The sequence below is a fragment of the Mirounga angustirostris genome, unplaced genomic scaffold (assembly GCF_029215605.1).
Source record: "Mirounga angustirostris isolate CCGP_5_RB_7025 unplaced genomic scaffold, mMirAng1.0.hap1 SCAF_7, whole genome shotgun sequence".
Classification (NCBI taxonomy): domain Eukaryota; kingdom Metazoa; phylum Chordata; class Mammalia; order Carnivora; family Phocidae; genus Mirounga; species Mirounga angustirostris.
In genome coordinates this window covers 114,474,421-114,496,394 of record NW_026991715.1, presented here as the reverse complement: position 1 = coordinate 114,496,394, position 21,974 = coordinate 114,474,421, and the positions used below count along the sequence as shown (strand labels likewise).

At 41.0% G+C, this 21,974-nt stretch overlaps 1 protein-coding gene and 1 long non-coding RNA gene across 4 annotated transcripts in view; one reads left to right on the top strand and one right to left on the bottom strand.

Moving 5' to 3' along the window:
* Positions 1-855: 855 nt before the first annotated feature.
* Positions 856-20,341, top strand: LOC129045351 (uncharacterized). Of its 2 annotated transcripts, none has more exons than XR_008504953.2 (3): positions 856-945; positions 9,827-9,953; positions 13,485-20,341. It is a non-coding gene; the product is annotated as an uncharacterized LOC129045351 (long non-coding RNA). The 2 variants fall into 2 exon arrangements; XR_010413269.1 differs by having other exon boundaries at positions 859-945; positions 1,777-9,953.
* Positions 8,130-21,974, bottom strand: part of LOC123863631 (chondroitin sulfate proteoglycan 4-like) — a 59,071-nt gene continuing 45,226 nt past the window's right edge. For both annotated transcript variants that reach the window (XM_045903410.3, XM_064596699.1), the window contains exons 9-10: positions 10,852-11,035; positions 8,130-10,177 (exon numbers count right to left, since the gene is read on the bottom strand). In XM_045903410.3, coding sequence (XP_045759366.1) covers positions 8,130-10,177; positions 10,852-11,035 — 2,232 coding nt within the window. The remainder of the gene's footprint in view (positions 10,178-10,851; positions 11,036-21,974) is intronic.

Sequence of the window (21,974 nt, the reverse complement as noted above, 5' to 3'; positions counted from 1 at the left end):
ACAAGCAACAAGAAAAAAAAAGATAAATTAGACATCACAATTAAAATCCTCTGTGTTTTATAGGACATCATCAAAAAAGTGAAATGACAACCTACAAAATGGGAGAAAATTTTTGAGTATCACATATCTGATAAAGATTACTATCCATGATATGTAAATAACTCTTACAACTCAAGAATAAGAACAAATACCCTAATTTTTAAAATGGACAAAGGATCTCAACAGACATTTGTTTTGTTTTTTTTTTTAAGATTTTATTTATTTATGAGAGAGAGAGAGAGAGAGAGCATGAACAGGGGGGAGGGTCAGAGGCAGATGGAGAAGCAGATTCTCTGCTGAGCAGGAAGCCCAATGTGGGACTCGATCCCAGGACCCTGGGATCATGACCTGAGCCAAAGGCAGACGCTTAACCGACTGAGCCACCCAGGCGCCCTCAAAAGACATTTCTTTAAAGAAGAACTACAAACGGCCAAGTACATGATTGCATAGCTCCACAAAAATACTAAAAACTATTGAATTGTATATTTTGAGCGGATTATTTGCTATGTAAATAATATCTCAGTAAAGCTGTTATTAAAACAAATGTGAGGTAGTCTTTACTTTGAGAAGCCATGAGCAGTGCTGAAATGAAATGCAGAAGAGCGTTTCTAAAATATTACAAAATGCAGTAAATCTTGGTCTTGCTAAAAGTTGCGGTTAATAAGTTATTGTTTCTTAAACCCAACACAACCAGCAGAGAAACTGCAATGGAGAGTGAGATTTTTAACTAGATGGTGGTTTGGTAAAGCCCTGACTCCTCCTCCTTGGCTGATTTCAAAACAGAGTCCTGGGACAGGGTCTGCCATTACCGCGAGGTCTCCTGGTTCCAGCTGCAGGCAGACCGCTCTGTCCCAGCAGACCTGGGCTGCCTGAGATAAGGGGTCCCTCAGGGTGCAGGCCCTCAAGGTAAGTAACCCAGAATTAACTGTTCCTAAGGATCCCACGAGAACCGGGAGGCAGTGGACCCCTAGCAGCAGGGTTCATCGTCCCAGGGCGCACGATACCAGGAGAATTGTGTCTTAGCCTGTTGTCCTAGCCTGGGTTTCTTTAACAGCAAAGGCTCATCTGTGAGCGGGAGCAGGAATGAGGGCAGGGTTAATACGCAGGGCAGGAAAAGGGTCCACACACCCTTACGATTTGTCTTCAGTCTGCAGGACATTCTGAGAAGCCCCACAGAATGCATGTTAGAACTGTTCTGCCACTGGGTAAGGGCTGTCCTCTGGGGAGTTAACTCTCCCTCTTCTGGGCTGTGTGCCAGCATAGTTTCCCACAGGCCTGCTGTGGAGACAGAGGGACTGCGGGAACACTGTGCATTCACTGACAGCTGTAAAGATGCCTGCAATTGGCATAGCTGGAGGGAGAAGCTAGGTTGAGGGAATTTGAAGCAATGCTCCAACCACCCACTAAGTCCTGTGGGGTCTCAGGATCAGCTACAGAATTAGCAGGGCCCAGTGAGGCATGAAAATGTGGGTGCTTTGTTCAAAAATTATTGGAATTTCAAGATGGTTACCGGAGAGCATTAAGCTAAGCCTAGGGTCCTCCTGAGCCTTGTCTGGCTGCACTGGTTGTCTATGCCCCTGGAGCTGGCCTTGTCTGGACTCTAAAATAGCAAGTTACCCCTCATCCCCATGCTTTACCTCTCACACACACACCCAGGGACGGCCTGACCACATCTTCCTAAGGAACACCGACATTGAGGAGCTGATTTTCTCTTCCCTGTCTCTGTCTCTCCCTCAGCTCTGGTCACGCAACTGTAAGCTCGGCCTCCATGGGGGTTCCTGACCCTGCTGGGGCGTGCTGAGGTTTTTCCAGGCCATGGTCAAATCTGGGCAAAGGAGAGAGGTTTTCGTAAAGCTGCTTGGTTTTTTTCCATAAAGTTCTTTATTATAAGAATTTGTCCTCACTTAAGGAATGAAATTATGGTGATGGTAAATAGCACTTTTTATTTTGGTAAGGTATGATATTAGTTTCTTTTTAAGTGGCAGTCCTTTGTCAATCCTGAACTGAAAAAGAAAATGACTATCCTGTGAATGCCTGAGAATAATGGGATGGGAGGCGGGAGAAGGGGTACAGGTTTAAAATCAAAGGCCTGGTGGATGTAGGATTTGATCCTATTGGGACAGGAAGGGAACAAAGCAGGGTTTTTCATCAACAGTTCCTCACCACCCCCCAAAAAAGTATAGAGAACCGTCAAAATCCCTGAGCTTCTGGCTGGCCCTTGCAAGTGTTCCTGGTGTGCTCTTTCTTTCATCCAGTTTCTGGCCAAGGCTCCATCCACGGATGAAGGGGAAAGCACTGTCTGTCCAGTGGAACACGAGCACTGGGGAAGCTCCTCTTAAGAACATATCACCCATCCTCAACTCACCCACTGAAATTCTACTACCAGTAATGTACTGCTTTGGGTAGAATGCAAGCCTCTGGTTTATTTAAGTGATTTAATGCATCAGTTCTTTAATATTTAATTAATTAATTTTAAAAAGATTTATTTATTTATTTGAGAGTATGAGCAGGAGGGGCAGAGGGAGAGGGACAAGCAAACTCCATGCTGAGCATGGAACCCAACACAAGGCTTGATCTCATGACCCTGAGATCACGATCTGAGTGGAAACCAAGAGTCCGAGGCCTAATAGACTGCACCAGCCAGACGCCCTGCATCAGTTCTTTTACAGTGCATTAAAACCGTAGGCAAGAAAATGTTTTTGTGGCAGTTAGTATATTGCCTGGTGCACTGAAAATGTACAAATATGATGATGATGATAATGATGATAATATTAACATCACTAAATCCTAACAAAACCCAAAAAGGTACGTGCTAATATTATCCCCAATTTTTGGCTGAGGAAACTGAAATTTAGAGAGATTGAGTAAGTTACTCAAAGCCACACTGCTTGGAAGCAGAGAGCCAGGGTCAAAACAGACACAGACAGTGTCACTAGGCCGGGGGGACCTTGAGGGACAGGTGGTGCAGGTCGGGCTGATGTGGCGTTTAGCGGGCCAGTGAGTTCCCTCATTCTCACTGTACTGCTGGATGGGCAATACTAGCTTAAAAGTGCTTCAGGTGAAAACACAAAACCCTTTCTCAAACTTTATTTCTCTTTGTCCTTCTTTTTCCATACCTTCCTCTCTCCTGGCACTCCCTGTGTGATTCTGGAAGAACCTACTAAAGGAGACAAACCAGAAAGATCCTTCCAGGACAACATCTTGCATCTGCAATATGTAGGAGCACTATCTAATACTAGTGTCTCACATACAGTGGGTGCCTAATAAATGTTTGCCAATCATTATGAGAAGGAAGCCTCTTCCAGGTCTCTGTCAAGCAGCCAGTGGTGTTCTTGAGCACCCCAGCCAAAGTCTCCTTCACTGAGCATGCCCCACAGTGGGCTCCATGCCTATTTTCAACCCTACATCTCTCCCTACACATGGCCAACTCAAACTCATTATTTATTTATTTATTTTTAAAGATTTTATTTATTTATTTGAGACAGAATGAGAGAGAGAGAGAGAGCACATGAGAGGGGGGAGGGTCAGAGGGAGAAGCAGGCTCCCTGCCGAGCAGGGAGCCCGATGCGGGACTCAATCCAGGGACTCCAGGATCATGACCTGAGCCGAAGGCAGTCGCTTAACCAACTGAGCCACCCAGGCGCCCTCAAACTCATTATTAATTATAATACTTCTGAAAGATGTAGGAGGTATGTAGCACAATCCCATTGTCAAATTCAGGGAATGTCATCTGATATGTACCATCACCTTCCATTACCTACCCAAATGTGTCTACTACAGTCCTGGAAATCTGAAAAACCAGTGAGTAAGGATAGCACCTGTCCCACACCACCTAATTAATGCAGGGCTCTAAGGAAGTGAATGCAGGTGTTGGATCAGGGTCCCTGAGAGATTAGAATTTGTCAATGCCTCCAGATATGGAAAAATGTTAGACCTTTCACTCCCAGCCCACCCCAAAGTATACCTTCTTTTAAGCAAAATCAGCCATTCTTCTGATATTAATCTTTGGCATCCACTTATTAATTCTCCAGTCATTTGTTAAGAGGTAGTGAATTAATTATGACAGAGACTATGGAGCTGTAGCTCTGTGTATGGGAGAAACCATTTCAAACTGATTTTCAATTCCCAAAACTTTAATTTTCAACACTAAACAAGGATTTGCCAAAACTCGCTATTTCATTTTTTAGTTGAGCCAGCACCAAATGGTAGGCAATTTTTTTTTTTAAGATTTTATCTATTTATTTGAGAGAGAGAGAATGAGAGAGAACACATGAGAGGGGGGAGGGTCAGAGGGAGAAGCAGACTCCCCGCCGAGCAGGGAGCCCGATGCGGGACTCAATCCAAGGACTCCAGGATCATAACCTGAGCCGAAGGCAGTCGCTTAACCAACTGAGCCACCCAAGTGGTAGGCAATTTTTTTTTTATTGAATCCATCTGTATCCGAAGAATATTCTAGATGCTCTGGAAGAAAACTTTCCAAGCTCTATATTAACTACTGAGTGTTGACATCTGGACCTCACACTGATGCTCTTGCTCTAGCAGATGCACTCACAAACGATGTGCATTACCATTTCAAATCGTCGGTGTATATTTCATTCCAATACGGGCACTAATTTTATTTGTATGAAGTTGCAGACTTAACAGGAAAAGAGAAGGGGAAATCAGACTTTTTTGTTTGGCCAGGTTGGTAATCCTAACTTCACAGATCTTATGGTCGAAGCAAGGAAGAGGCCAACATAGTTAGAGAGCCAACTTTATCTGGCTCTTCCACAAAGAACAGGCATTCTCCTTGCCCAGCCGGGAGAGAAAACAAAACCCACTAACTGGATGCAAAGATGTTGCACAGCCTTCCCTTTCTTTTCTTTTCTTTTTTTTTTTTTTAAAGATTTTATTTATTTATTTGAGAGAGAGAGACTGAGAGAGAGAGCACATGAGAGGGGGGAGGGTTGGGAGGGTCAGAGGGAGAAGCAGACTCCCTGCTGAGCAGGGAGCCCGATGCGGGACTCGATCCAGGGACTCCAGGATCATGACCCGAGCCGAAGGCAGTCGCTTAACCAACTAAGCCACCCAGGCGTCCTCAGCCTTCCCTTTCTGTGTGCAGGGTCATGCACACACTGCCATTCTGTTCCTTCTGAGTGCCTGGCTGCTTAGAAAAGTTTAAGAATAATTCTGAGTTGCACAGTGATCAAACCAACCTTGGGTTAAGACTCTCAGTCCTCCTCCTTTTTAAAAGGATCAAGTACAAAAACACTTCAAAGGGGCTACATATAATTCAGGAATACAGACAGGTAGGGGAGAATCACTTTAGGAAGAAGAGTAGAGAAGTTTTACCAGCTGTCCATAGCATTAGAGCCAGGGATTTAAGACATGGGTAGTTATTTCTAGGCTTAAAAATGCTATGCTTCCATTTATTCTGTAGATTATGAAGTCTATTTCCACAAAGAGCAGTTAAAATTGGGTTGGGACAGAAAAGCAACCTAGAGAAGCAGAAAAGGGAAAGGATGAGAAAAAAAATTCTTGTGCACATGGAACACATCAGAGGCAACAGACTTCTGGGGACACTTTGACCTCAGCTTTACCTTTGTAAATATCCTACCTCACTTTTTTTATTTCCTCCTGATGTGTCCCACCTGTTAATACCAGGTAAAACCTTTTCTTTTATCAAGGAATATAAGGAAATGAGTCTGCCCGCAAGTTTTGTTTTTGTTTTTTAAGATTTTATTTACTTATTTGACAGAGAGACACAGCCAGAGAGGGAACACAAGCAGGGGGGGTGGGAGAGGGAGAAGCAGGCTTCCCGCTGAGCAGGGAGCCCGATGCGGGGCTCGATCCCAGGACCCTGGGATCATGACCTGAGCCGAAGGCAGACGCTTAATGACTGAGCCACCCAGGCATCCCTTGTTTGGTTTTTAATACATCTTCTTTTAAAAACATTTGCCAATCAGAGTTTCAACCACACAATGGAATTTTCACCCTTTTATTCTGTTTTTAGAATATAGTTGCTGCTTAGACTTGGTAATGGGTTTATTAATCCTTTACTGGGTAGACAAAAAGATTCTTCGTTGTGGCATTAACCAGGGTTTCTCAACCTTGGCATTGTTGAAGTTTTGGACCAGAAAATTCTTTGTTGGGGCTGTTCTGTGCAGTGTTGGATATTCGGCAGCATCCTTGGCTTTTACCCAATGGATGCCAATAGCACTTGCTGTGAAAACCAAAAATGTCTCCAGACCCTGCCAAATGCCCCCCTTCCAGGGGCAATTCTTCCTTCCACCCTAGAAACACTAGCCACTGGCTTTAAGGAAATCATTAAAATATGAAAAGGAGATATTAAAGTAGACATCCATCGGAAAGATCAAAATTCTTATTTCCCAAGTATTTCGTATTTGAAGAGTATTTTAGTAGATCTTATTCATTCTTAGCCTCCCCTAATTACACGGTGGGCTCATCCACTGATCTCTGACATGGCAGAATCCTCTCCCAGCCCCAAGAGAGATTGTTAGTCATGAGAATTCCATTTCCTTTTGCCCATTTCTCAGTTCTAGACTGAGACATAAAAGGGGGAAAATGTTTGAGAAGTCTTCCTCTTATAAGATTAAAAAATAGTAATTATAAATAAGATCCTCTCTAAAAGAAAAAAAAAAGTCTTTTTGCCATATGTGTTTTTTCCCCACTAGAAAGTCTGTCTTTTAATGTGATAGGACTGCTTGGACCATGAGCAGTCCCTCACAATTACAAGGAACCAAGAGAAAGGAAAAAAAAAAAGAAAGAAAGAAAGAAAGAAAGAAAGAAAGAAAGAAAGAAAGAAAGAAAGAAAGAAAGAAAGAAAGAAAGAAAGAAAGAAAGAAAGAAAGAAAGAAAGAAAGAAAGAAAGAAAAGAAATGCCAACAGCTTGAGCAAGGTAAAGCAGAAAAAAACAAAAGAGCTTCAGTCCTTGATGATATCTTTGAACCATTGAACCAGCCTTGGAATGTCCACCTCAGACTGCTGGTTAGTTGAAATAATTCAACACTTTTATTGCTTAGCCAAATCAATAGTTGGCAAACTCTGATTTGTGGGTCAAATGCAGGAACTAAGAACTGTTGTTACATTTTTAAAAGGTTGTTAAGAAACAAAGGTTGTTAAAAATAAACAGCCATATGGGGCCCACAAATTCTTAAATATTTACTATGTGGCCCTGCATAGATAAAGTTTGCCAATCCCCAATCTCGACCACTCATAGCTAATGTCTTGTGATTTGCAACTCAAAGCATTCTTAACTAAAACAAGTACTGATATCTTCATTTTACAATTATAGAAACTGAAGCTTGAATCTGCCAACGGTAGGCTCAACTAGACAAGTCAAATACAAACTTGCCATTATTTCAATTCATTGTAAAGTTAAGCCAAATTGAGGCATCACAAAATATTTAATAAACTTTTCTATATTTTAGGGCTTCGAATCATATTTGTACCAGAGGCTTGATTTTACAAATCAGAATAGATGAAGCCTCTTGATGAAACACAATATGCTCAGTGAATACCTTCAAAGGGGGTCAGACTGTCCTACTATCTGGAGCACCAAGGCATTTCCTGCCCTAGGAAGTCAAACCTGGAGACCCCAAAGAGGAAAAGACATTACAGAAACACACTAGGAACAAACTCGCTGATTTGATAAATTACCTTTTCTGCTTGCTGAAACAGTTCCTGCATTTCCTTGCTGACTCACTTAGAGAGAGTGAATTCTTAGTGGAAAAAATCCAAAGGCTTCCTCCATTAACTTTAGCACCCAAGTTAATACTGCTGTTTCCAGTTGGACCAGCATGTTTGGTAGCACCTTGATAAAGGATTTAAATATTGATAAAATCTTATACTCAGAGTCAGGTCCAGAAGAAGGCAGACAGAGCTCATTGTGGAGAGCCCATCAGATGAGTGTTGTACGAGTTACAGTAAACATTCGCCCACATCTAACCATGGGGCCATAACTGAGCACTGAATGACTGACTGGCAGGGCCAGGCTTTTCTCAGTTGATCCAACCAACATTTCTTTGCCTTTGTGTCCCAGTGTCTATCCCAGTATAGGAGGTGGTCAATCAGGAACAAAAGCCCTCGGTCTACACCCAATACTGGTTGTGCTTCAGTGTTGGGTTGGTTTGTCGGCAGAACTGGACCATATCGGGATCCAGACTCATCCATGTCTCCCAAGGAGCACATTTCTCCACTGGCTCAGTGGCTGGAGAAGCCATTTGCTCACTTTGTGGGTCCCTGAAAAGACTGACTGGGGGATTTCTGGAGCTTTTTAGAAGGGGTGTCACTGTGACAGTGGGAACAGTTATGCTCCTTTCTGGCCTAGGACCTGGGGTTGTAGGTTCAAGATTGGTCTGAGACTTGATAAGAGGTTTTGTCTTTTCTACCTTCTGGCCCAGCAGCCAGACACACAAGGCCACTGCAGTTATCATCAGCAGGAAGACCACCACAGCCAAGGGTACAATGACCATCAGGGGATAACTGCTCTCCCTGGGCTGGGTGGGTGCCTCAGGACTGGCGTTGGTTGTGTCTGGTGGCCAGATGACCCTAGCTGGAGAAGCTTTGCCATCCAGAGTAGACTCTTCACCACGGTGTTGTCCCCAGGGCCTTGCTTCCTGCTGCCTGGTCTGGGTCAGCTTCCCTAGAGTTTCTGTCTTTGCTGTGGGTCCTGAGGAAACCACGGGCTTTTCCTGAGAGAGATCTGAAGTCACAAGGTTATCTGTAGTGACTAATAAAGAAACATCAGGGGTAAAGTTTTGCAAACATAAGGGGTCAGGTGGCACTATGGTGAAGGGTAGATGACCTATTGCTGGCTGCACATGGTCTGCCCTGAGCAAGAAAGTGAAGGAGTCATTCAGCATATCAATGCCTGTTAGGTTGGCATGTGGATGAAGCATCAACAACCCTTGGTCAATGTCCCTCTGAGTGAATAGAGTAGCGTTTTCCATTGCCGTGCCTCGGCCCACTCTTCGTACAAGTCTTCCATGGACAGGGAGTTCGGTCACTTCAAATTTGGGATCACCGTTAGTCCTATTAGCAAGCTCAGTCGCATCAAGGTCCTTTCTTCTCAGCTGATAAACCTCCCTGTTGGCGATGGTCAGGTTTGACGTAACCTGCAGTAAAGGCTGCACCCTGATGTTCAGTGTTTGTCCCGTCAGATTGCTTTCTGGTGTAAATAGTGAGAAATACAGCTGGTCCTCTGAGGCCATGAGATGTGTCATATGGTAAGAAAGTCTTCCTGAATGCAGATCTTCCTGCCCAAAGCTGACAACCACCTGGTTTTCAATGAGCAGATGCCCATGTTGGGGGGGCCATGTCATCTTGTAAGTGATTTGGGGGCTTCTCCCATTGGTCGTTGCTGACAAGTGAGTATTGGTGATGGGGACAGTTGTCTGGCCTTGTGGGAGAAGTAGGTCCGTGAGGTTCACAAGGGTGATGGAGATGGGGATGACATCCAGGTGGAAGAGCTTATAGAGTGGGCGGTGTTGGCCATCAGTCACACTAAAGTAAAACACACTCGAAGATGGGCTTCCATCTTGTACAAACCATACCTGAGAGTTATCAATGTCAGCTTGTGTGAAATGGTGAACAGGTACGTCTGGATGGTGAGCCATTGCCAAAAAGCCATTATTAGGATTACGGATGATCATATATCTGATCTCCTCTGGAGGACTGTCTAGATCTTCCACTCTTAGGTTTTCTGGTCCCACAACCAACCTATTTCCCTGCAGAACTTTCAACCGAAGCCCTTTTGTCTTTAATTCTGGTGCCTGGTCATTAACAGGAGATATGGTGATGTTAAACATCTCTTCAAGGAAGTCAGCCTCTGGCTTGGTGGTGGACTTGCTCTTCTGTTTCGGCCAAACGGCAAAGGTAAAATTATCAGCCAGCGATTCAGAGTCATCGTGAAGGTATATGATTCCAAATTTATTAACTATATACTGGGAGAAATTGGGTTTTTCCTTGGTAATATTCCTCTCTCCAACCATAATGGTTCCATGGTGAGGAAGAGACGTAACCTGGAACCAGATTTCATAGGAAGATCGCTGAGATTTGGGCAATTTCAATAAGAGGTTGGAAGCATCTAAATTAGATTGGTCAATGAGAACTTTGTCTCCCTCCTTGACAGCAGCTCCTGTGAAAATATAAAGAACAAAGTGGCATTTCATTAGAACTTTCAGATGACACCTGTAAAGCTCTTTCTCTCTCAAATTTCCCTATCTGAGTGGATTATTCTAAACCTCTGGGTTGCTCAAGGACCTGAATTGGCATTGTTACACAAGGCATATAACAAATTATATTTTAAGTATACATATCCTAACTACTAAGTCAATATTTCAGGCAAGATAGCTCTAAAATCTTGAGATTCACTTATAGAATGTTAATCTCCTAACTTATCTACTACTGGACTTTCTCTTGCCATGGAAACAGGTGCAGCTTTCAATACTCCTTTCCTTTCAGGAACTTGCCCTATTTGTTATTTTCATTTTCTATAGATGGTTTTCAGTAATAGACATGGTAAAGTCCCCATTTGGAGTTACAAATAAAATGCTTTAGAGTTAATTTTCCATGTTCCCCCCCAACTACAACTATTAAAGCTTATGAAAGGAAAAAGAAGAGGCCCAGAGAAAGAGCACACAAAAAGAAATAAATTTTTATAACCATATACGTTTTATTTCAAAGGTTGGTATCATGGCATTGATATGATATCATGGCATTTCCAATTAATAAGGGGAATATTTATTTCCAAACTGTCCCTACTTTAATAGTTATAGATAAGCCACTGGCCATATCTTTTGGTGGCTTTACCTGTATTTGCAAGCAGATGACTCTGCCGACCAGGTTCAGTAATTTCATATGAAATAGTAATACGAAACTCCTCAGGGCCTAGAGCTGCTGGTGGGGATGATGTCGTAAACGTGAAAGAGTCTTCTGCAGTCCAGCCAGTGTTCTCATGGTCCACATGCTGGTATAATATCAGCCGTTCACTGACCTGTCCAGACATGAAGAAAAATCAGCCCCTGGCTTCAGGGATAATATGAGGACATGTATCCTAAGGAGATACAGGTTTTTTTCAGGGTTTATTCTCATGCTCAAATTATGCACATATCTATGCAAACACAAGAACAATAACAATGTGGTAACCTATTTGTCAAACCTTGGTGCTCAATTGCAAAAATAGTTTATTTATCAGAGAAAGAAAAGCACATTGATTTTGAGATGACTAAGGCTATGGTTTGTATATTACAGAAAGCATATAATGAACCTTCATTTGCCTCTCTGATAATTTTAAAAACTATCAACTCATAACCAATCCTATTTCATATAATACTCCTACCCACATTCTGCTCAATAGCTTATTTTGAAGCCAAACCCAAACACCATTTTATCTGTAAATGTTGTAGTGAATATTGACAAAGATGGCTCTTTTAAAAACATAATCACAATACCATTATCACATCTAAATATTATCAATAGTTACTTAATATCATCAAATATCCAATTAGTGTTCAAATATATCTGATGATCTAGTACATTTTTTTTTTTTTACACAGGTGCTTTGTTTGAGTCAGGATCCTTAGAAGTCCCCACATCACATTTGTTTGATGCTTCTCATAGGTGTCTTTTAGTCTATAGGTTCCCCTTCTCTAATTTTTTTCTTGTAATCTATTTATTATTTATTTATTGATTTATTAAATATTTATTTATTTATTAAATATTCTTATATTCTAGGTTTTGCTGCTTGCATCCCAATGGTATTATTTAACATGTTCCTCTGTCCCCTATATTTCCAATACACTAGTAGTTAAACCTAGAAATGTTGTAAGAATCAGATTTAAGTTTTTGTTAAGAATGTTTTACAGGTTGTATTCTATATTTCCTCTGCATCTCATTACAAGGCTGCTTCTCTTTTGGATATGTTAGTATTAATAGGTGAATTCAAGTGCTGCCAGGTTGATCTATCTATTTTAAAGTTCCCCATCAGCCTTGTCACCTGATAGTTTTCCAGAGTCATTGATATGATTGCTTAAGTCCCTTATTTTTGCAGTGGCAAGGCATTGATATTTTTAATCATCCCTTCTTCATTCTTATCTGGAATTCTTCTTTAAAGAAGAACTTTCCCTCTTCAGCTATTTGGCTACGCTGAGGTACAGTGTATGCAGGAAAGACAGGATAAGTACTTGATTCTTTCCCTTTATACAAATTTTTAGAAAAATGAGTCCCCTGGCTCCAATATCTAAACATACCCATTGGTTTTTGTTTTGTTTGTTTTGGGATCATTATAAACTCATGAGTTTTAATATATGATGTATTTCATTCCATTGCAGTTCTTATTCTCCTTGATGTTCAAATTTTCCCACCTTGCTTAGGGTATTTTTCAAGATTTAATCTAAGTTCCTGATGCCTGTTGCCTATCAATGTCCTTTCCAGCTCAACTGATGGAGATGGGCCCCACCCAGTGTTTTGTTGTCCAGATCCCATGTGGGTGTCCTTCCCCTAACAACAGTGACGGAAAGTTCTAAATCTCAAACCACAGAAGGGAAGGCTAGAGATAAAATGTCTCACCCTTTAATTCCTATAGGTCACATCTTTTTCTGACCTGCTTTCTATTATAGTATCTGAACTTACAGGTATGTTTTTTCAAGGTATTTATGTCCATGTCGAAAGTGTCTAGGATAAATTATCTTATAATTTACAAAGCAGTTGAGTCTATTTCATCAGTCAGTATTTGGAAATACTGTATTAATTCACAGAAGCTTTGTGGTGTATTGCTCTGGTTCAACACTGGTGCAATGGAAGTACCTAGAATCAGAGTTCTAGAAAGTCTTTTGGTCTAGTGAGTTTCCACAAAATATGAGCTTCCTGTTTCCAGAGTGTCCAAAAACTGTTGGTGAGTTTTTTGTTCCTTTCCTCTTCAAGGGTAAGGCAAGGAAATGCTGTCATTTGGGGATTTTAAATGGGGAGAAGAAAGTATTGTTTCTCAACATTTCCTCATCAAGAAGCAAGGCCACTCATGAAAAACTGGTTTCCCCAAAGATAATTTCTGGTACTGACTACTGACTCGATTCCCTAGAAGTTTCTGGGAAATAAATCAGTTTTATTTAGCAGTTCTACTATTTCTAGTCTCAGCTAAAGATTTATGATGAAATATTCATCATAAATGTATTCCTTTTCCTAGAAACAAGCAACTGTGCCATGGATTTTGGACTGGAGAATGGTTCCTAAAGGTTCCCATTCTGCTTGAAAGAGGCATAATATTATAAGACAAGAGACATCCAGCTTCTTAATGTTAAAAGTAACATAGTCTACTGACCAGGAGGAAAAATTTTCTTGGAAGCTTGTCAATCTTGCCCTTTGCTTCTTTGGTTTAAGTAAAAATTAACTTCCCCAAAAATATATGATGCTACTGGAATAATCTAAGGGTCTTCTGATGTCTACAGGATGAAGAGTGATTGTCCCAGGGAAAGAATGGTTCTCAAAGATGAGAATAGTTGAGATGAAGGTCAAAAATCTGAGGGAAATTAATTGGAAAGGAGCCCCAACCATAGCTATGTACTTTGGAAGACTCCTGGAGGAGAGGTCTGCTATCGGTTCTTTTCCTGAAAAGTCATTCCAAAAGTGAGAAATTGTGAATAACTTATTGACTCATTTTATGCTGGAGAGTGAGAGAATTGAATTAGATTCATCTTGAGCGTATGAGCTTCAAGACCGGACAGCAGATAATTGAAAGTGCTGAGCTAGAAGCAAAAGGGAATGAGTGTGCCTGTGGAATGTCAACTTGGCAGTCATGCCCTGAAGGAGCTTTGAGGTGAGTAGAGTCTTTAATATTTAGAAGATAGAGAGCTTTAAGAATCAGATTCCAGGGGCGCCTGGGTGGCTCAGTCAGTTGAGCATCTGATTCTTGATCTCAGCTCAGGTCTTGATCTTAGGGTCGTGAGTTCCAGCCCCACGTCGGGCTCCACACTGGGCATGGAGCCTACTTAAAAAATAAACAAATAAGAACCAGGTTCTAAGGTGTGTGTACGTGGGCGTATGCATGTGTGCATGTGCATGTATGTGCGTGTGTGTGTGTGTGTGTGTGTGTGTGTGTGTGTGTGTGGTGGAGAGGGCTAGAAAAGGGAGAACAAGACCAAGACTTTATGGGAAAAAATGTAAGGTAAACCTCAAGAGAGAAGGATCTCAGACAGGATTAGGAATTTTGTTACCTCAAATAGAAAGTGGCCGTAGGGGCAACTTCCAACAGCTCTGCATATTTCTGCTGTATTCAATATAGATCAATAAACCACTTAGCTGAATACCTGGGCTCTGAGATTAAGGAGAGGGGAGGTTTTTATTTCTAATGGGATTTAGATTAGCCCAGATATTTTCTCTTTTACAGATGAAGTCTTTTTGGAATGTCATTAGAAATTAAAATTTGTATAATTCCAACTAGTAAATGCAGATGGAAAAACAGAATGAGAAAAATCACCATTTGGCAATCACCATAGTAATAAATATCTCACAGGAATCCTAAATGATTGCTTACACTAGCGAGCTAAGTTGTGATGAGAAACAGGGTATTTAAATAGTTCCAAAGTATTCCCTCACAAAATACTTAATTACAGAAAGGGAAATATTAAGTTCGCCAAGGAGAAACCTGAAAGATAGCACCTGACTAAGTGGCGAACATCATCAGTGACAGGGTGGAGTGAGCATTGGTGCTTCCTGATGTGAGGCCGGAGGAGACCTCAGCATCGCTCATGGCCATTCCCGCCAAAATGCACAACCTAAATTGGACTGTGAGGAAACATCCAATGAAACCAAACTGAGGAACACACTACAAATAACCGGCCTGTTCTCAAAAAATGGCCACGTCACAAAAGTCAGCAAGACTGCAGAATGCTTTCAGATTAAAGCAGACCAAGGACACCTGAAAACTAAATGCTACGTTTTACACTGTGGATTTTTTTCTTTAGGATATTCTTTTTTTCTAGAGGATATGCATTGAAACAACCTGTGAAATTTGAATAAGGTCTACAGATTATATAATAGATTGTATCAATGCTAATTTCATGATTTTGAAAATTATACTGTGGTTATATGAGAAAGGCCTTATTTTTAAGAAATATGCACTAAGGTATTTAGAGGTAAAGGTACATCATGTCTGCAACTGCCTCTTAAAATTTCAGAAGTGTGTGTGTGTGTGCATGTGTGAAGAGGTATGATAAAGCAGGTAGTTAAAAGCTAACATTTGGGTAATATGGATGAATAGTATACTTTGTACTCTTTTGCAATCGTTCTGTAAGTCTGAAATTATGTCAAAATGAAAAAGTTAAAAAAATAATTCTAAAAAGTAAATCCCATAGTGTTTTACTATTTCAACTTCAGGAAGGGACCAATAATTTCTTTTCTCTGATGACCAAGTATGTGCAGAATGGGGGAGGGGGGCTAACCTTTGCATGCCTTGGGCACTCTGACATCAAGAAGTGCTCGTTTCCTATCCCAACATCGTTCCCCCCACCTCCAACTTGGTCCATTTCTCTAGTACCTCAACAAGGCTGTACTCCTAACTAACATATGAGTGGGTGAATATGCAGGTCAAAATCCTAGACCTGAGAAGTCCTTTTATTTGAAATGACAATATCATAACACCCCTTGGATCTCTGAGATTTAAATCTTCTGGATTTCATATCCTTGATTCCTACAGAACCACAAAGAAAAATATTTGTCAGAGGCCAAAGGCATAAATTTGGCTCCATGAAGGCCAGGGGCCCTACTGAATTTTCTGTGCTGGATTAAAGTTTACAACTCAGAGGCTGCTGAGCAGCTCAGAGAGGGTGGGAATTTAGGGAACTCCTCTCCATCTCCTCAGTCATCGACCTAGTTGGGAGAAGAGCTGAGACCAGAAGCCAGATCTCCACACTTATAGATAAGAACCCTTTCTCCTAGAGCACTTGATTGGAGACTGTTTGGCTCCAGCTGCCTGAATGATTACTCTTCTTCCTCCAAGGAGGAAAAGGATACACATTAATATAAAAATGGAAGCAGAGGAGTGTAGTAGAATTTGAACCATGGGTTGATCAGACCTACATTCAAATATAAATGCTTCCAACTTTCAGCTCTGTGGCTTTTATGCAGGTAATTTAATCTCTCTGAGCTTACATTTCTGCATTAAAGTATGGAATAACATCTCTCTTGTAAATATACATTTAACCTAGTCTTTTGCCATATTAATGTTCAAAACAACATGCCCTGAGCATTTCTAAGTCTTTCAGGAAAGCATCTAAGTCTTCACTAATCAATTCCTTACTAGAACATCAGCGGATTCTGGTTAAAATGGAAGGCTATACTTATTTTTAATAAAGAATCATGGCATGAAAATATTAAGCAATTAGAAATTTCTAAAACACGCCTAATAAAATAAATCTTTTCTCATAAAACAAAGAAATAGTTAGCCTGGAATTTTGGCACATACTCCAGAAACTTACTTCCAGTTGCTTTGTAAATAAGTATTAGTTCACCATCCTATACTTGACATTTCAAAAAATATTTGTTTAATGAATAAGCTACTTAAAAAGTGCTTTACAAAATTTAATTATAAAATATGTTTATATCATGAAGCAGTAGAAACAAGGTAATCCAAGACATTTCTTACCCATTTATTTAACAAAAACACAAACAGTACCTTTTACTGAGCCCTAAATATGTGTCAGACTCTCTGCAAGGCATATCATGTAACTCATTTTATTTAATTTTGTTTTAAGGGCCTTATTATATCCACTTGACAGATAAAAAAAAAAAAACCTGAGGCTCAGAAAATTTAAATAATTCACTCACAGCCAACAAGTGGGAGAGCCCAGTTTTTAATCTAGTCCCATGTGACTCCAGAATTCATGTTTTTTTCCACTGCACTGTTCCTTCAGCATGGAAAGCTCAATGAGATTCTAGGCAACTAAGAAATTCGCAAGATATGTGCTCCAGCTTTAAGGGGTTTAGTAATGTCAAAAGTCAGTTGGTAGGTATGGCTAGGGCAGACAAATGCCATTTTGTGGTCTGGCCTGGCTAGAACATAATCACCATTGGCCAGAACTTGTAAGGATTCAAAGAAACAGCTCATTCTATATACTGCATTTATTACAAAAGGAAAGTTAAAGAAAACCTGTGTTTTATATTTTCTTTTATACTACTGCCATTGTATATCAGGTACAAACTTTCTCATAGGACCTTAGAGGAAATAACGTGGATTGAGGGGAAAGGAGTTTCCATCTAGATCAAGGCTGAGGGCAATTCTTTTCTGGCCCCAAGGTGACTGGCAGACACCTATTTTCTTCAGGCTAAGCTCTTTAAACCTGAAGGCATTTTTATAGTTCCTCATTGTTTGACCACATGATTTTACACATGTGTAAAACACAAACCTCAGTGTTATTCAGATTTTTTGTGTGGGTGGGCAAGATATAGTTTTTTTTGTTTTTTGTTTTGGCAAGATATAATTATTAAACATTCACATATTACAAAGGGTCATTATGAGTGCTCTGGATGAACCCAGGGGTGAAGTGGGAGCTTTGATACACCATGCTGGTGAAGTCAACCATGACATAGAATCTGACAATTTTTCCCCCCAAATCGTGTGCACATTCTCTAGATCCGCAAAAGTACATGCAGACAGGACTGAGTGTTAAGAGAATAAAACTGTCAGACTTGGCCAAAGACAGGCTAGAATGCTCTGGAGCATCTCTTCATTCTGAGGGTCTTTATAAATCCAGTTCTCTATGGTCCTGATAAGAACATCAGACATAAGTCTTTCACAGTGATCTCTTCCATGGTGGGGCTTAAAAGTCACTCACAGCTTTGAAATTCCCACTGGAGAAGAGAGTAACCAAATTATCTTGGAGTCAGCTGGGAAAAGGGAGAGGGAGAAAGGGAAACATGGAGTCCGTTCACTTGCTTCTCCAAAACACGATGGTTTTGTTAAAGGTCCCAGTCTCTAGACAGGATAACTGTTGTCCAGAAGAAGCAAGGGAAACAGAACTGGCCAAAAAGTCTCTATCTTGGGCAAATCTTCATGGAGAAAGGAGATTGCAGAAAGCCAAACACTTCAGAAAGGTCGGGTCTCTAAGGTTCCATATGGGTTAACCAAAAAGTCCTATAAGCTAAGATTTGGAAGGCAACAAGGTCCTGTGCTCCTGAAGGATGAGCTCAGACAAATGACTCCTCTTCATGTGCCCTTCCTTACTTTTACCAGGACTGACACTATCATGTGTGCAGTGAGTAGTCGGGTCTGGAGGGCTTAAGGTTCCCAGAAGAGGTCAGAAGTCTGGGGCAGCCCAGGGAGTGGCAGCTTGGAGAGATTTTCCTTAATGAGAATGGATAGAAGACCTAAGTTCCTAAATGGCGCTATCTGGAAATCTCCAGCTAGAAATGGGCAACTGAAAACCAGGTCCAAATAATTACCCATGCCCCTCCATGACTGAGCCAATCTCCACACAAAAAAAACTAGATTAGAAAGCTTTTCAAGGAGCCCAGCAATATAGCCATCTATAGGCCTACTTGGCAGAAAGGTCTAAATCCACATTTATATAGAAGTGAACATTGATTCTCACGGGCTATGCCATTATAAGCAATGGAAACCTTTAATAAAACTACCAAATGAGATCATAGAAAAGGTGATTCATCAGGTAGTATGGGACATCTTGCTTATTTTATAGATGAGTGTAGTAGGCTAAAAATGTCCCCCCCACCACGAAATATCAGATCCAAATCCCTTGAACCTGTGAATATTACCTTTTTTTTTTTTTTTAAGATTTTATTTACTTATTTGAGAGAGAGTGTGAGAGAGCACAAGCAAGGGGAGGGGCAGAGGGAGAGGGAGAAGCAGGCTCCCCGCTGAGCAAGGAGCCTGATGCGGGGCTCAATCCCAGGATCCTGGGATCATGACCTGAGCTGAAGGCAGATGCTTAACCGACTGAGCCACCCAGGCGCCCCGAATATTACCTTCTTTGGCAAAGACTTGGCAGATGTGATTAAGGATCCTGAGATTGGAAATTACCCTGGACTGTCGAGGTGGGCCCTAACTGCAGTCACAGACATCCGTACCAGAGGGAGGCAGAGGGATATTTGACTTGGATGAAAGAGGAGATAGGAAAGTGACCAATGGAGGCAGAGATTGGAATGATAAAGCCACACACCAAGAAATGCTGGCCGCTACCAGAAGTTTCAAAAGGCAAGGAAGGAATTCCCCGTTACAGCCTCCAGAGGGAGGCTAACAGCTTGATTTCAGCCCAGTGAAATGGAGTCTCAACTTCTGACCTCCAGAACTATGAGGTAATACGTTTCTGCTGTTTGAAGTCACCAAGTTTGTGGTAATTTATGATAAGAGCCATAGGAAACTAATACAAGGAGAAAAGAGAAATCAGTCTCACTGAAATGGGAATTAGTTCTATCTGCTTTTTCAAAGGAAGAGCCAAAAGTTCTCAGAAGAAAAAATACTTCTGGTTATTCAAAGTCACTGGGCCAGGACCCACGAGCCAAATTTCAGTTTGAACAAGGAATAGATGAGCAAGTGACAACTGAATATTTCTACACGTGGGAAATATGCTGGCACATAATTCAGTGAACTGTGATGGCAAAACCCAAATTGCCAAAATGAAACACTGGTAGGAAATGTCCAAAATGATCACTGAGTCTAGTTGCCATGGAGCTTGCTACTGAAGAGGCCCCAAGAAACTGGGGGGTGAGGACAAGAGTAATCATTAACACAAAGACACTGATCCTTCTCTGCTCAGAAAATGAAAGGGCCCAAGTTTAATGATCCCATTGTGCTCTCCATTAAGTTGTAATGAATTACTTTCTATCCTATGGGAAATGTGCTCTCAATTTCTTAAAATGTCTGTGTTATCTTGAGCACAAATTCAGACTCCAGGAGAAGAGGTAATTGGACAGAATTCACAACACTGCGAATGCACTGTATTATTTTCTAAGTGTGGGCCTGGAAGGCTCTGTTTGTTGTGTTCCAGTAACATTGATGAAGATGGATGATCTTTCCTCCACAATGGCACAGTGGCTTAAACGTAATTACTGGCTTTATGGAAAAGAAAAAAGGCCAGACATCAGAAACCTCAAAACCAAAACACTTTGCTTTTTAATGATTCCAAATGATCTAAACATGCACTGGAATGAAAATCACTCAATTAGCCCTCTGCTCTACTTGGAGTGCTTTATAGAATTCAATTCATACTTTTTTAACACATTCTTTGAAATGAACAATAAATCTCTAAAATTGTAAAAAGCTTTCATTTCATAAAATTTGATGATTCACTTTCTCTGTGTCTGTGTGTGTTTATCTCTTCAGGGTATAAGATTTTCAGCACAAGTTTCATGATTTAGCTTTTCCCATTTAGGCAGATGGGATATGATGGTGAAAAACAAGACTGTTACTTGATTATCTTGGTAGGTTGACATGGTGTGGTTTAAATAATAGTGAATTTATTCTGGGATAAGAAAATATTTTGAGCTATAACATAACAAATGTATCCCTTCAATTACTCCTACCTCCAGCATATGATATTAAGCATAATTTCTAGATTTCTTTCACAAGCTATAGCCATCCAGAGTCACTGATTAAAATGGTCATTTTTATTTATCCACTGGAAAAGCAAGATGATTTATGTGCAAAATGAAACAACGGCTTTGTCTGGAAACCATTTCGTCCTTTAAGGTAAAGATGTGAAAGCGAACTCAACCATCAACTGCCTAAAACATTCTCCCAATTGGACATTTAGCAGTGGCTAACTGAAATTAGAAAATTTGAAATTAGAAAAACTGGTGAAGAAAGCCAAAAAGCAATCGAAGACATTTGATGACATGAACATGGCTGAAAGTTCTGAACTCCTTCTACAATTGAACTTGATTCCTGCTTGAGTCATATCTCTTTTCACCAACCAGACTGAAGAGGGCTGATCAAAGCACGAAATACATGCTCAATAAATGTCTTCGGTAAATAATTTTAGAGAAAAGGTTGTGATTATCTCCTCACCTCCAAAGTCTGTCTCTACCACTTCTTTTATGTCCCAAATTGTTCTGGAGCTGCTGGGTAGTCAATCTGAGCCATGATGAAATGGCTCAGAGTCAACCAGGGTCCTATTTGACAGAGGCCATAAAATTGCAGATTTTAGGAAAAGATTTACATTCCATTCGCACATGAAAAAGGAGAGAGATCTGGAAATGGGAAAGCCAGGAAGATGAATAATAAGTTTCTTCCTCTTCCTAAGTCACAAATAAAACTGCATTTTTGAACACACAAGCCTAAACAAAATGGGAATGTCTTCAGATTAATGTCAGTTGTACTGAATTTATTGACGATGCCCTGCTTTCCCCCCCAATATTAATGTACTGCTTTAATGTCTTCTAATTTTATTTTGATAATAGCACATGTTATTTTCATACTCAGAAACACATGCACACGGAAAGATTCAGAGTTAGCACTTTGGTTTCTAGCTTTACAGAGTTTTCTCAGCATACTCTCTCCTCTCCCCACATTATTGATGTGTTTTGTGACTACTGAAGCGGAAGAGTAGTCAGGGTATTTCAATGACATTTATTCATAGACATTTAGTCAAACATGTCCTGCCAGACCCACCTCAACTTTGCCACAGCAGCTGCTCTGGGGAGGAGCCCTTCCACTGGGTCCTCCTCCTTCTGGCCGCTGGGGTGGGATCTTCGGACCCTGTCCCCAGCCCCGGGTCCTCATTCTGCCTTCCAACCTCTGGTCTGCTCAAGGTCGAAGTGCTCCATCCAGGCAGGAGGACCTGACATTTCCTCAGCCCCCTGCTCTCATCATCACTCAGGGAAGTGTGTTCCAGAACACCAGGGGGCTCTTCCCCAAAGGGAAAGGGTAGTTGGGTTACGGGGTGACAGGCAAATGTCACCCTCTTCTAATGACCTCATTTCAATTC